The sequence below is a fragment of the Pteropus alecto genome, unplaced genomic scaffold, assembly GCF_000325575.1.
Source record: "Pteropus alecto unplaced genomic scaffold, ASM32557v1 scaffold223, whole genome shotgun sequence".
Classification (NCBI taxonomy): domain Eukaryota; kingdom Metazoa; phylum Chordata; class Mammalia; order Chiroptera; family Pteropodidae; genus Pteropus; species Pteropus alecto.
In genome coordinates this window covers 2,572,812-2,586,949 of record NW_006434441.1, presented here as the reverse complement: position 1 = coordinate 2,586,949, position 14,138 = coordinate 2,572,812, and the positions used below count along the sequence as shown (strand labels likewise).

Below are 14,138 nucleotides of genomic sequence, written 5' to 3'. Positions count from 1 at the left end.
CCAGCTGCATGTGGGGCAGGTGCATCTCCCTGCAAGCCCTCAGGAGAGTCGTGTGAGATGACACACAAGAAGCACTCGCTGCTGTGTCACACGCACTCTGAGAAAAGGTGAGTTCACTTTAAGCTGAAGTCAGGAAACCGTCGATCGCTGTGGGCACAGAAAGAACGTCATGATTCGTGCCTGTGACAGGTTGGTCCTGAGAGCACTGAGCCCAGGGAAGGGAGTCAGCCCCTCCTGTCATCACCTGCATCACATCCGCTCTGAAACATGATGGATGCTCACGGAGTAACAATGGAAATACTTGGTGACAGGGTTCAGCCAGAGCGGTTTTCACGTGGTCAGGTGTACATTCGGAGGACAGCCTGGCTTATCCCAACGCCCCCCCATCACCAGCTCCCCCTGGCTCACTCAGAGTGAGGGATCTGCGTGCTTCTCTCTGTTCACACACCCTCAGCCCTGCCCACATGGGATGTCCCACCCCACTCATGCTGGGTTTGTGGGGTCTGTGGAATTCACTTGGGTGGGGGCTGGGAGCAGAGAAGATGAGGCAGGAGTTATGAGAAGACTTGGTTAAAATCCCTTCCAAGGGTTCACTTTTAAGTGCTTTCATAGGTGCTATGACTCAACATCAGGTTTATTAATAATGATAAATACAAAATACTAAACTTTTTTATAGATATCCTTGTGCTGTTGTGAAGTCTGGTTGCCGTGGGTTCCTGACACTTTGTGGGGCAGAAACGGAGGTGCACGTTCAGTCAGGAGTGCAGTGTGGCCAGTTTAACAGCGAGCTGCAGTGTTGGTGTTCCTGCTGCTCCCGAGCGTGGACGACACTTTCCCTGGGGGCACGTAGAGACTGTCTTCACACCTGTGGCGTGTGGCGAGGAGTTCTGATGACTCACACTTTTGCTTTTGTCTGTCAGTGGCTTTCATGGCTCCGTGAACGAGTGGGCTTGGACACCAGTGACAGCTTAATGGAAGAGCTACCTCCCTCATTTTTCTCCTTTCAAGAGCCCTTTACTTTTCCACCGAGATGCCCTCCTCACAGGGGTGGCAGGCTGGAGTCCTGTCTTCACTGGCCACATTGACACTGACAGAACGTGCAATTAGGCTTCAGTTTGGCCCTGCAGTGGCATTGTGGGGACAGCTGTGTCCCCGCACCTGCTTCCGTAGAGATGAGCCACTCGGGTTGTCATTTCTCAGGTGTTCACTTATTTTGTTTCAAGCAGAATGAGCGTTTCATCTTAGTCCTGTGATGTCTGAGATTTTCCTAGGATTTTACCTCATATTTAGATCAGTAGTTTTGCAGCCATCTCCAGTGTTTATGTTCCTGTGGGTTTTAGGTGTGTGTCTGGTGGCGTCCGTCATACTATGTGTGTGCGCACACTCACACGCGCGTGTCCTTGAAGCAGGAGCCAGTGACTCGCTGGCTGGCATAGCTCTGAATTTCGTGGGTCCAAGCCTCCTGCTCTGTGAGGAAATCACCCCACCCTCTCCCAGAGTGGGGTGCTGCGTGGGAGCGTGGACGTGGGGGGTACTGCCCAGGACTGTGAGCAGCAGGCCGCGCGGTGACCTGTGTCTGTTTGTTCCGTGCAGCCTCCCTGCGGCAGTCCCAGGCCCTCCCCGCGGACCTGCGCCCGGAGACGTGGATCGCACAGGAGCTGCGGCGCATCGGGGATGAGTTCAACGCATCCTACCCACGCCGGGTACGAGCCCCCTGTTCCGCCCTGCCCCGTCGCCTGCCAGGGCCAGCATCCCTGTGCGGCTCTGGAAGTGACAGGCCCTGCCCCTGCGTGGCCAGTATGCTGCTCCTTTGCCATCCCCACCTGTTTTCTGGCCAAGTCAGGGTCATGGTCTTTAAACAGGACCCAGTACAAGGTGGCCTGGGGACTCCATGAGTGCAGCCTAGAAGCGGGTTATTTTTATGCTTCAAAACCTCCCACAGAAACGTTAGTGTGCTTCTCACCCCTTATTAGTGTATCTGCACCCCCAGGCAGTTCGGGTCCAAGTTAAAGTTTTAATTTGCCACCTTCACTTGTCCTATGGAACAAAGCTGGGCCACCAGCCTTACGGGCCGGTTTGCCGGCCACATGGGTGACAGCAGGAGCATGTCCTTTCAGTCCCTTGGCTGGACGTTTGTTTATTGAAATGTATTTGGAGGCCATTAACAGCCTGTAATTTAGGGTGTAAAAATTTTATATCCCAGAGTGACTGGCACTTGAATGATTGGGATGTGCTGTTCATCTATTTTAATTCAGCCCCATGTCTTACTCTGTAGACAGGGGGTGTTTTTTGTTTTGCCCAGTGTCAGTGTACATTACCATTCAGACTTCTTTTTCCCAGGGAGACACTTAAAACATACAGGCTTTAACTCCGGGGCGTGGATAGGGCTCTTAGGAGCTGTGCGAGGACTTGCTGTAAGGGCTGCACCTCCAGTGTGGTGGTGCCAGGCCGTGCGATTCTGTCTGGTTCACACTTTCCCACGATATTTCTGTTAATATATCTGAAAGGAAGAAACTTACTTTGTAGGTAGCAACTGTTAATATTCTTTTTCACTGTGTCCCTTCTGGCAACTTGTTTTCTAAACACTTGTTTCCTGTAAGTACCTCGTAAAGAATTTTTTCAATCTCTTTTTTCTGGTGGGGGGCATGCTCAGGACACCCCGTATCTCTGTCCTGCACTATCACCTGCCAGTTGCTTTTAGTCATTCTCGCCTTCCTGTCCACGTACAATGCCTTCCAATTGTGGGGATGGGAGGAGATGATGGGACATATGCTACAGTGTGGCCTAACATGAAATGGGAAGTGTTACAGGGATGCTTGGTGAATGGGCTCTGGGATGTCCCATGATACTGTCTGAGGCTGGCAGGAGGCCTGGCTCCCTGCTCTGGACACTGACCAGTTCACAGCATCGACGTCTTTCTCAGCCTGGATCTGAAGCAGCAATCATTTTTGCAAGGTTGGCTGTTGTGTAATGTGCCACAAAAGTTACTATTCCTCAGTTCCTGTGTCTTGGTTTCTCTGGAGGGTCCCAGTGTCACTGGCTGGATGAGGAAGGGCTCATTGGAAACAGGCCCAGCACGTGCAGACACTGGTCCCCATGCTGAGGTAGAGACACAGGTCTCTTCAAGGAGGTGGGCTGAGTCACCGGTGCATCTAGGCAATGAACTGACCACCAAGCTGGGCCTGTATTTTCCCCTATCTCGAGGGATGTAAGTGTCCTCGGGGCCAGATGGGACTTGGTGGGCTGCCTGAGAGAGCCATGGGTACAGCTGTTCTTGGACTGCCAGGGCTTTGGACCAGAGCTGCGTAAGTGTAGGGATACTTTGTAATGTTGCTGTTGCCCTCCAGCCTCTCGTGAAGAATCAGCGGCTCTACCGAGCATCCCCTGAGTCTGCCAGGTGGGTCTGATTGATGTCCCTCTGGTGGCTTTGTGTGGTCAGTGACCAGACACAGGCCAAGGGTGGTGTGGGGATTGGAGCACAGCCATCTCTTCAGGTAGGTAGTAGAGGTGGCTACAGCCACGTGCAGATGAGACACAGGCCCTTGAGGGGTCCACCTCCCCTCTCTAGCAAATTCCATGTCCCCTTCTCCCAGTGTCATTCCGGGTCGATGTCTAAGACGGTCATCTCTGTTCAGGTGAGATGTAACCTGTTTGCTCTCAATGTGTTTGGTAAAATAAATGTCAGTCTCACTACAGTATTTTGCTCTGTTTTGGAATTGTAAACCTTATTTTGTATCTCAAAATACGAACAGTGTGAAACGCAAATTAACAATTTAAGGGACTGCCGTGTTATAAGTTGGCTAGGATATTGCGGAGGAGTTAAGGACAGATTCTAGCTTAAAACCTGATTTTTCTAAAATGGACACAAATCTCCAGATTTTATCAATAGCTAGTTCAGAATGCCAGACTGAAGCTCGGGTAGCGGCACAGATGCTTTGCTGGTCGTCATCCGATTAGACAGCCTGGTCACGCTAATCACCTGTCCTTTACTGTTTCTGAGTATTTTGTGTCTGTCTGCCTGACACCACAGTGGCGCCTTTTCTAAAGTGGGGCTCTGGTTGCACGGGCATCATGGAGCCTGATGGGTGTTCTCCCATTCCCCTGCCAGCGCATTAGAGGGCGTTGCTGCGCGGTCGTGTTTTGGCCACGTCAGGACAGCGTGCAGTGTGAGACAGGGAACTGTGGGATGGGTGCCAGAGGCAGGCCGAGGCACGGGTGGGCGAGTCCCTGTATGTTCCCTCTCCAGTGACCCAGGAACTTCCCAGACCACCCACCTGGTGGAGTGTTCCTGTCACGGCACACATTTGGGGAGTGTTTTTATAACTTTGTTTTTGAAATAATTTGGCCTCCCACAAAAGCTGCAGGAATGGCACCGAGAACCCCTCTCCTACCAGCCCCGCTCCCCACCGTGACCGTCTCGCCGCTGTGCTCTAGCGCTCTCCCTCCTGTGAGTGTGCATGAGGTGTTTTCTGACCATCGGGGGTGGGGCGCTCCTTTATTCTTAAAAGTGTCAGCGTGTTTCCTGAGCACGCTCCTACGTGACCAGAGCGGGACCATCAGGCACAAACACTGCCACAGCACCGCATGTGCTCTGCCCCTCACATGCAGGTGTGTCCCAACAGTGCGGCGCCATGTCCCCTCTGTGCAGCGCATCGGGAGGCATGGCATGTCAGTGTCTTGTCCCCAGGACTCTGGTTAGAGGTGGTGTCCTTGGTTTGGCCATTCGTAGTGGGAGAGAAGCTTGCAAAGTAGCTGAGCCTCTCTCCTCTTTGTGTCATTTATCACCTAAGCTCATGGGTCCCTGTTTAATCGAGTGGGTTATTATGCATCTGACTCGACACTTTGATGCTCACACTGCCATAGATTGGGCCAGCGGTGGCCATCAGGTATGTTTTCACCATGTCCTTCAGTGTTAAGTGCCTGGGTGGCACGCCCATATATTGTGGGACCATGCGGGTGCTGTGAACGAGGCCTTTCATGTCTCGTTGAGGATGATGTAATCTCATCAAGAAACACAAATCACAGCCAGGTGAGGCCCTCGGGTCAGACCTTGCGCCCTGAGCCCTCTGCTCATCTGCGGAGCCCACTGTGCATCAGTCCCTTAGGGATGCAGTGGATCACAGTCAAACTAAAGCATTTAGAGGTGAGGCTAGAAAAGGCTGTCACTCCCTTTCCCCAGCATTGTTTTCTGTCACTTTGAACTGTGATTGAAATGTTTTCAGTTGGTCTTCAGGGTTTAGGAGGAGAGGCTGGTAGCTGTTTACCTGTCTGGTTGTCACATCCTCAGCCTGTGAGACATGCTGTGCACTCGACCCTGCTGTCTGCCTGGGTGAATGCCCTGTGACAGGGCTGAGCACTGGTGCATGTCACATGGCTAGGTGGCCTCACGCTGATGACACTGTGAGTGCCCCCTCAGTCTGCCAGGTGGGGACACTTGCATGACCACCTTGCTGTTGGAGAACATAGGCCGTGAATGTGTACCCATTGGGAGACTAAGGTGCCCCAGGGGGGTTCGGAGGGCTCAGGTTGCAGACTCTGGGGGAGGAAGTGGAGGCACAGCCAAGGCGAGGCTGGGTCCTATGCAGATACCTGAGGGGCCTTGGCCCCACCACCCTGGCCACACGTCCCCAGCCATTCAGCGCACGGAGGTGTGTACTGCTGTTAATGTGTGTGCATCTCATTGGCAGTTCTTTGTGGCAAGGTGCAGGGGACACGGCTCGCACTGTGCAGCTTTGCCTGATGGTGCCCAAACAGGGTACAGGCACTGTTTCCAGCCTCCTTGGTCCTCCTGCTGTGACTCCCTCACAAGCGATGTCCCAGCCCTCCACCCAGCCAGCGTGGCCCTGGGCTGGCGAGTTCTGCCTGCAGGTGTCCTGCATGTTGCCTGGACAAAACCCAGTGCCCAGCAGCCCCAGCTGGAGGGGAACCAGGGGAGTGATTATCCCACGAAGGGCCTAACTAATAGTGTCTTTGGAACGATGCACCGAAAGCAGGAGGAAAGTGACATTCATGTAAATGTCCTTTTGCTGTGACACTTGAACATCACATCGCCACTGTGGCTGGCCAGCTGCAGACGCAGGAGTCTGGTAGGTGCCAGCAAACTTCCCCCTAGCTTTGAGTGGGAGCACAACACTTGGCAGAGGAGCCCTCTGGTGCCCTGACAGCAGATCCTGTGGGCACAGCTATGCAAATGCCTGTGTTGCCCGGGTGACAAGTGGAAAGCGAGTTTGGTCTGTGGGCTCCTTTGCAGCAGCACTGGCCCTGATGCCTGAGGAGGACAACAGTGTATGTGGGAGCTGCATAAAATCCTAGCCGAGATGCCACGTGACTGTGGTCTTTGGCCTTAAAGGGGACAGAGACCAGACTCCCCCAGAGACTTGCACAATGTGCTCTTCTGTCACATGGGGCGCTTGTCCTGCACCCTGTCCCAGTTGCTTGTCATTGAAAACGCTGTTTAGATTGACGGGAAGAGGAATGGTAGTTTTCTGTTGGGACCCCTGGGGCCACTTTGTCCCCTGCCCCACCTTGTCACCTCTGATTGTGGCAGTGCTCGGTACTGTCCTAGAAAGTGCCATGACAGCCCCTAGGGAAGCAAACACCATCCTGATGGACACGTACTCTCGCTGGGTCTGTCAGAGTCCTTTTGGGTCTCAGTCCAGAATTCAGTGTCTTTTAACGTCGTTACCTAAAGATATACAGATACATAGATATATAGATATATAGATACCTATATATCTAGGTATCTATATATCTATAGATACCTAGATATCTATATATCTATGTATAGATATGTAGATATCTATATCTATACCTAGATATCTATATCTAGATATCTATATATCTATGTATCTATATATCTTTTAAAAAAAACTTTAGGACATTTTGAGCTCTCAGTGTTGAAATTCTGTAAGAAAGGGGTTTTTGAACAAGTTAATGAGCCGCTCTGAGTCAGTTTTCTAGGTGTGCTTTGAGGTTCGCCTTGTCTCTTATAATTTGGTGTTGAGCACCCTTTGATATGCTGATGGAGATGGTGTCATGGTTCCCTTGTCACCTTGACCACCAGGAGACTCTTCTCTGAGGTTCCCTGGGCAGCCTGGGGTCAAGGCCTCTTGTTTGTCGCACACCTGTGTCCCTGGATTGGGCCAGAGCATGTTTTGCTGTATTTATTTTGGCATTAAAATGTAATTCATTTCCCTAGGATTTGATTGGTTGTCTCAGTGTAACTTGGGACATGTTTCTTGAAGTGTAACTTGCAGGTAGCCCTGGTGCTAAAGCCTCCATGGTGGCTGGCACTGTGTCATCCTCTCGCTTCTCAGCTGCTGCACGCGGGGTGTTGGGCTATGGTGGCTCCAATTACCCCTTCTCTCGCCCTGCCCACCAGCAGTCTTCTCCCTGCCTGGCTGCCCTCAGGCCTTGCAGTCATTGGGGACCTGCTCCAGTGGCTGCCCAGGTGAGCCCCTGTCTCTGGGGTCACATGGCCATTCCCTGCTGTGTGCTGTTGACACCGTCTCCCGGACACTTTCCATTCCTGTGACAAGTGCCTACATCTGTCCCAGGGAAACCTAGAGCCCTGGACCCCTGGCTTCCTACTTTTACGGGACTGCTGTCAGAGGGCACATCTCGTATGGGGCACTGTCTTAAATGGTGACAGCAGTGAGAAATCATTCAGGTCCGTCTGAGATGCTGACCACTCCCCCTCAGTGGGGCTCCTGGGCCTCCTGCTGCTGCTGCTGCTCAGTGTGCCTGCTCCTGGAACATTCTCCGTCCTCTGACTAACTGTCCTCTCTGGGGATACAGCGTGGGGACTGGCCCTGTGGCTTCTTGCCTGCCTGATGGGCCCCGCCACCTCTGCCAAGTGCTCCTCTCTGCCATCTCTTCCCCAGGGTCGCCCTCACTGTTGCATCTTATTCGCTTGTTTGGCTCTGTCCCTTGCCCATACCAGGGTGCTGTCACACTTGTCTTTCGGCAAAAAAAAAAAAGCCTCTGCATCCCGACTCTGTTCTACCAGCCTCAGTTTCTCTGGACTGTGTAGGTGTCCCTGTCCTCCAGGTGGGGACTTTACACACATGTCCCGCTGGTCTAGAGGCTGGGCCGCAGTGGCTTCCCCAGGCCGTTCTCATTGTCAGCTGCACCAGGGTCCCCCAGCTGGGCGGGCATGGCGTCGTGGTGCTGCACGACTGGTGCCATAGGTGTTGCCGCCAGACCTGTTGGTGCAGGCCGTGCTCCATGTTGCATCCCAGGGCCTCTCATTCCCCCCGCCCCACCCGCTTCCCCTCCGTGCAAGAGCCCCATGGACCATCTGGGCCAGGTTCCTGATGGAGAGACAGCTGTACAACCGAGGAATGACCTTATGGAAAGTGGGCCAGCTAGAAAGTCGGTTTCCCGATGGCAGTTCCTGATTCAGACCACACAGATGAGGTCCCCCAGGGCCAGGCCACACTCAGCACCTGTGACCATGTGGACTGTGAGGCATAGCTTTCTGTGCGCAGCTCACCTAGTTCCCTCACTAATAGCCACTGCCACCTGGGTGGCCCAGTGTGACGCATCTTCCCAAAGTGCTTTATGGTCTAGACCAGAGCCACCTTGCACCACTCTTGCCTCAGCGGCTCTGCTCTGCACAAGGGGCAGGACCCGGCAGTGGTCCTGCGACAGGGCGTGGCTGCTCAGGCTGGCATGCCTCCCGCCCATCCCCAGGATTATCTTCATTGTTCTGGAGGCCAAAGTCCCAGGTCTTGTGCCAGGCAGGCCACACGGGGCCCAGGGCCAATGGCCAGGCGGCTGGGCATCCTGGCCTGCATGGCCGGGATGCATGGCTGGGGGCCGTGGTCCTGCAGAGGCCTGGCGCTGTCCATGTGGGAAGTTGGCTGGCCCGGAGCCTGCACGCTTTCCTGGGCACCAGCCCTTGGAGGCAGCGGTGGCAGCCCCTCCTCTGAATGTTGTCCAGAAGCCATGTCTCGCGGGCTTGAATGAGGACACTTCGTCGTCCCACACACCAGCTCCAAGGGCAGGTGTCCTGGCACACTTCTCATCTGATGTGCTGCGGAGTTTGTTGTGTCAGGGACTGGTGGCTGCTCCCAGAGTCAGCTCCATCCCCAGCGTGTCTGCCAGTGCTCCCTGGCCCTTCCATTTGGGGCGGAGGCAGGATGCCACACCCTCGGGTGGACATCCCCCACCATGCGACTTCCTTTGCCTGTCCTAGCCACCGCCCTCCCCCTGCTACCCCCAGAGCGGCTAGGGGTGGAAGGTGTCTTGCCTCAGATGCCGGTGGTTCTGGAACATGAAATCGGCTAAGGGAGCCATTGGAGACTTCCCTGAGGCGACCTGCCCTCTGGCTGTTACCCTGTCGGCCCCACTTTCTGCTCCTGCCGATGCCGCAGTGACCCTGGTTGGAGCCTAGCACCGCCTGTCTTGGTGAGCGGGCCTGGTTCTGAATGGGCATCTTCTAGCCTGTCAGCCTTAGTGGGACCAAAAGTGGGCTGTCCCCCAGCTCCTCTCGCAGGAGCAGCAAAGTCCTGTAAGTTCCACTGAACAGGCAGGAGGGCTCGGCTCTGCAGGAGGTGCAGACAGCACTGTTTCCTCGCGTCTGTTCTGGAAGGAGAGGGATGTGCAGTCTGTCTAGCATATGCGGGAGCTATGCGACAGGCTTTGGAGGGAGCTGGACGGCTATCGGTGGGAGCGGGAACAGGACCCTTGTCCTTGGCTGCTTTGTGGCTGGTGGGGTTCTGGTGGCAGGGAGTCAGGAGCCTCTGCCAACAGAGCAAGCTGCTAGTCTCAGGTGCAGGTTCCCATTAAGGCCCCGAGCAGGATGTCCTGAAGAGCTACCGGGACTCAGGCTGCAGCTCCAAGGTGCCCTGTGACCCCCGGCGCCTAGTGATACCTTGGCCGTAAGCAGAGGCCGGGACTCCCAACACCCCCAGTGCTCTGAGCCTTTGGCTACCCTCTTGCAGTTTCTCAGCTCCTTGTGACCGGGACTCACAGGTAGAGAGGATGCTCATTTCTCCTCGGGCCGCTCCCCACAGTGGGCTGCAGGGGGACCGAGGGGATTCGCCTGTGTGTGACCAGGCACAGTGCTGGTCACAGTGTTTATCCCACGGAGCGGCCCGACAGCAGTCAGGTGCCATGGCGCATCAGGGCACCACTCTGTCAATGTCGTGGGCCAACTATCCAATCACTGCTTTCTTGAGCCCTCTGGAGTCTAGGACATGCTGCCTGTCAGTGACACAGGCAGCGGGCACTGTGCACCTGTCAGTCTCCTTTCCTCTCTTGGTCCCCTGCAGCCACCCTCTTCCCAGGACACCAGCTCTGTGTCCCAGTGGCTTCCCTCCAGCATGGAGGTGGCGGCTGCTCATTTCCTGGCAAGGGCGGCGCTGGCCAGTGACTCATCTCTGTGACAGCTTACAGAGGAGGCTGTGGGTTTCCCAGCTCTTGTCTGTCACTGTTTTCCTTTGAGGACTGAGGAGAGGACACAGGTGCCTGCTCTTCCTGGCGAACTGCCTACCCCTGCATGTCCTAGGGAGACTAGGCCTCAGTGGCAGTGTGGCGCTGGTTGGGGTCGGGGGTGGGGGTGGGGTGCTTCCCGCAGCTGGTAAGAAGGAGTGGTTGATCACTAGGGACCAGAGAGTGAGCCGCTGTCCTGTGTCATTTCAGGTCTTTCTGAATAACCTCCATGCCGCGGGGGCCCACCCCCAGGTGGCCATCCTGCGACTTTTGCGTTACATCCTCCGTCTGCTGTGGAGGATGCAGTGACGACAGATGGGGTCCCCGCAGAGCCCAGACGTGTGCAGACATTTCGCTTGTTCGGGCCGACGAGCCTTCTGGTGCCATCGCTATGCAGCCAGCGGTTCGCCCGCAGGGCCAGCTGACGTTTCCACCACACGAGCTGTGTGCGGACTTGACCTCGTCTGCTCGTCGCCACATACCGGAGGCCCCGATGAAGTCACGTGAATGTAAACGAGAGGATCCCCCCGAAGTGCACAAACCGCAGTTCTTTGGAGCAGGACTTTGTGCAAGAGCGCTGTTTTCATGCAGGGCAGTTTGTTTTCGCCTTTTTAAATAAGAACAGGATTTTCAGAAAGGAAATGCAAATTTTTAACCAACTCATGAATGATTTTTGTACTAAAATTTTAAGAACCTATTGTCTATTCTCAGAGGATTATGTAAACTCGGCAGTGGAAACTGAGCCAGCTAATTCTAAAGCTGCCTTAGTTTATTTTGAGAGGTTACTAAACAATTTTTAAGTGGGAGGGACATGGCCCTTCCCTGTCATTGCCTCTTTCACTTTTTTAAAAAATCATTATTATTAATACCAAAAATGGAACTGACTGAAGGGGCAAAAGGCCCTTGGTCAGTCTCTGCTGACGTGCCACTCTCATTCTGTAAATATTTACTGACCTCCTTAAATTCAGTTGCTTCTGTGGCAAAGTGTCAGCCAACTTATATGTTTTCCCTATTTCCCACAGTTTATCATAGAGGCGCACTGGACCAAACCAGCGTCCACCTGGATGCTGGTTTGGTCCAGTGCGCCTCTATGATAAACTGTGACCAGGTTGGAACGTGACCAGCCCAGGTCACCCACAGCCCGGTCGGGTCCTGGTAGCCCACTAATTGGGACAAGCTCACTCCTGGTGTTCACTGGTCTGCCGGGCTTGTATTTGACAAGCGTTCTATGGAGGTAACAGCCATAGTGACATACAGTGTCAGGCCCCTCGGCACTGTGGCCTCTCCAGCTGCAGGCTTCCCCCGCGTCCTGGTGCACTCAGCGCAAGGTCCCGGGTGGCTGACATGCCTGCCTGCAGCTGAGCTGGATGGGCCGTGGGTGTGCAAACCAGAGCCCTAGTGGGAACTGGCACATGCCGTGGGTGGGCTTCTGGCAGCTATGTCCTAGGCACCCTGGGTCCCCATCCAGCTCAGAGTTCCTCTGGTCCCCACACTTGGTCCCCAGCCTCCTCCGTCCCTTTTGAGACACAGACTTAGTTCTCCTGGCGGTGCCGCTGACACCTGTCCTGGGCGCAACTCTGAAACAGCCCTCTGGCAGGTGTCCGCTTTACCTGTTTGTCTCTCTCGGGACAGCTGGGCCAGCCTTTGTGTGTCCACTTCTCCCTCCATGCTGGCCTGTGAGGGTCGTGATGAGTAGGGGCCCACGGGGCGGCGGGTCTTTTCAAAGGCAGTCAGACAACTGGGGAGGCCCAAAAGAGTAGGGAGCAGGGAAGGGGGTGCAGATCATTCTGTGAACCTAGTAACTCCTCGTGTTTGAAACCTCGGATCATGAAACAGCTTTTAAAAAGAAATGAATGACTTTTCAAATGAGTCAGCAGTGCCAACAACTATTGTGTTTGCTTTTGGCCCATCGAGGGGCCAGTGTTTTCAGATTAAATGGAAAATTTCACTCGTGTTATTTCCATAGTTTTATATAAATATATGTGTATACATGTATATGTATGTATGTATATATATATGGAGCACCTACACTTCTTCCTTTAGGTAGAGATATTTGATTCTAAATATTTTTTAAAAATTTTCTTTTTCCCATACATCTTCTTGGGGTCTTGAGTAATTTTCAGAGCTGTATTGAGTCTCAGCTTATATTCTTGGTAGGTCTGGAGCCCCCTTGCCGGGTCATAGAGGCCTCACGGTTGTCAGGTGAAGAGCTGCTCCCATGGCCTGCTGGACACACACACCAAAGACGTAGTTGGTTCTGGGCCCGTCCCCTCCCAGGATTTCCGTGCTTATATGCCAGTCCCCGGGCCAGAGCACCTCACCCTGCTTCAGAGCGTGGGTGCGGCCCAGTGCCCAGGGCTCTCCACGTGCCAGCTTACCTCTGGCTTGGCAGTTGGCCGTGGACACAGCTTGCGAGGAAATAGGAGACTGAACTGTGGGGCATTCGGAACAGGGTGTCGCACCGGGACGTGACATGGCCGGATGTCTCTGTGTTGTGCGTACCTGTTCATCAAGATGCCTCCTGCAGAAAGCATACCTCCCGTGGTGTGCCTTTTACTCTGTTTTTATTTCTCTGATTTTCTTGTAGAACAAAATGACTAGTTCCCTTTTTGAAAACTTACGAGATGCGGGTTTTGTGCCTTGACCACCTCTGCTCACGTGAGGTTTGTAGACAGTGTCCTGTGGTTATCACAGAAAAGCAATAAATGTACCCAAAATACCTTCATGAGTGATTTTTCACGTTACCTGTATTCCTGCCTAGGAACGAGTTTATCAAGAATTTTTTTTTGGTTCTTGAGAAACCAGATAAAAATTCCATCTGATACAAAAAAAATGTACAAAGTCGAATACAATTTTCTCCTGTTTCCCCTTCTTAATATTGTACATATTTTGACTATTTATTAGGTTAGGAGATCATATTTTACTTACCGACTGAGCCAAATGTCTGCGTGCAATTGTGTTTCCTTTACTTTTCTTGTAAAATTTTGTACAGCAGAAATGAGCAAAAAGATCACTGTTTTTACTAAACTTTTTCAGAATTAAGGATTGTAAATATTGTAGATTCTTTTTCTGTGTGATGTGTCCTACTGGTTCATAGTGCTGTAACTTGTAGAAATGTGTATTTATTTCCTGCTTATTTAATGTCTTAAGTTCTGGAAAGTGTTGGTCTCCCTGACATGCCCCGCCATCCCATTAATTGCTTTAACTGAGGTGGTCACTGGTCAGCTCACTGCCGGCCACACAGCTTCTCCGGTGGCCCTCCAGCTGGGCCCCTGGTCGAATGGGCTTAAGTTCTGGGATTCACCATCCTTATGACAGAGCTCGTGTTCAGACACCTCTGAGAGGCTGTAAGTCTGGCTCCTTGGAGTTCTCCAAGGAGCACCCAGTGATTTTGTTCCAAACAGCTAGCTTCTCATGGAAGCACATGCTGTTACCTCCAGGCCATGTCTTTTTTTTTTTTTTTTTTTTTTTTTTTAGATGTATTAGCAGCAGTTGGGACAGATTTTTTTCATTTAAAATTTGTCCCTGACAATTCGGTGTTGAGAGAAATGAAAACACAAGCCTTGTTTGTAGAGGTGCCTGAGACCGCTGAGTGCAGGGAACAGCGGGCGGTCGCCCTTGCTTCTGAAGTGACCAGAACCTTCTCATGCCACTGATCCCATGTTGGCAACTGGCGCGCTTCCCCTGGCCCCTGGCCCACT

General features: G+C 53.2%; 1 protein-coding gene across 7 annotated transcripts in view; it reads left to right on the top strand.

Annotated features, from left to right (window-relative positions):
* The window catches only part of BCL2L11 (BCL2 like 11), a 35,027-nt gene extending 23,893 nt beyond the window's left edge, over positions 1–11,134 (top strand). For 5 of the 7 annotated variants that reach the window (XM_025045041.1, XM_006909447.3, XM_025045038.1 and 2 more), the window contains 2 exons: positions 1,594–1,703; positions 10,648–11,134. In XM_025045041.1, the coding sequence (XP_024900809.1) occupies positions 1,594–1,703; positions 10,648–10,746 (209 nt within the window). In that variant the 3' untranslated portion in view covers positions 10,747–11,134. The remainder of the gene's footprint in view (positions 1–1,593; positions 1,704–10,647) is intronic. The other 2 variants (XM_025045039.1, XM_025045042.1) reach the window with 1 other exon arrangement.
* Positions 11,135–14,138: the final 3,004 nt, after the last annotated feature.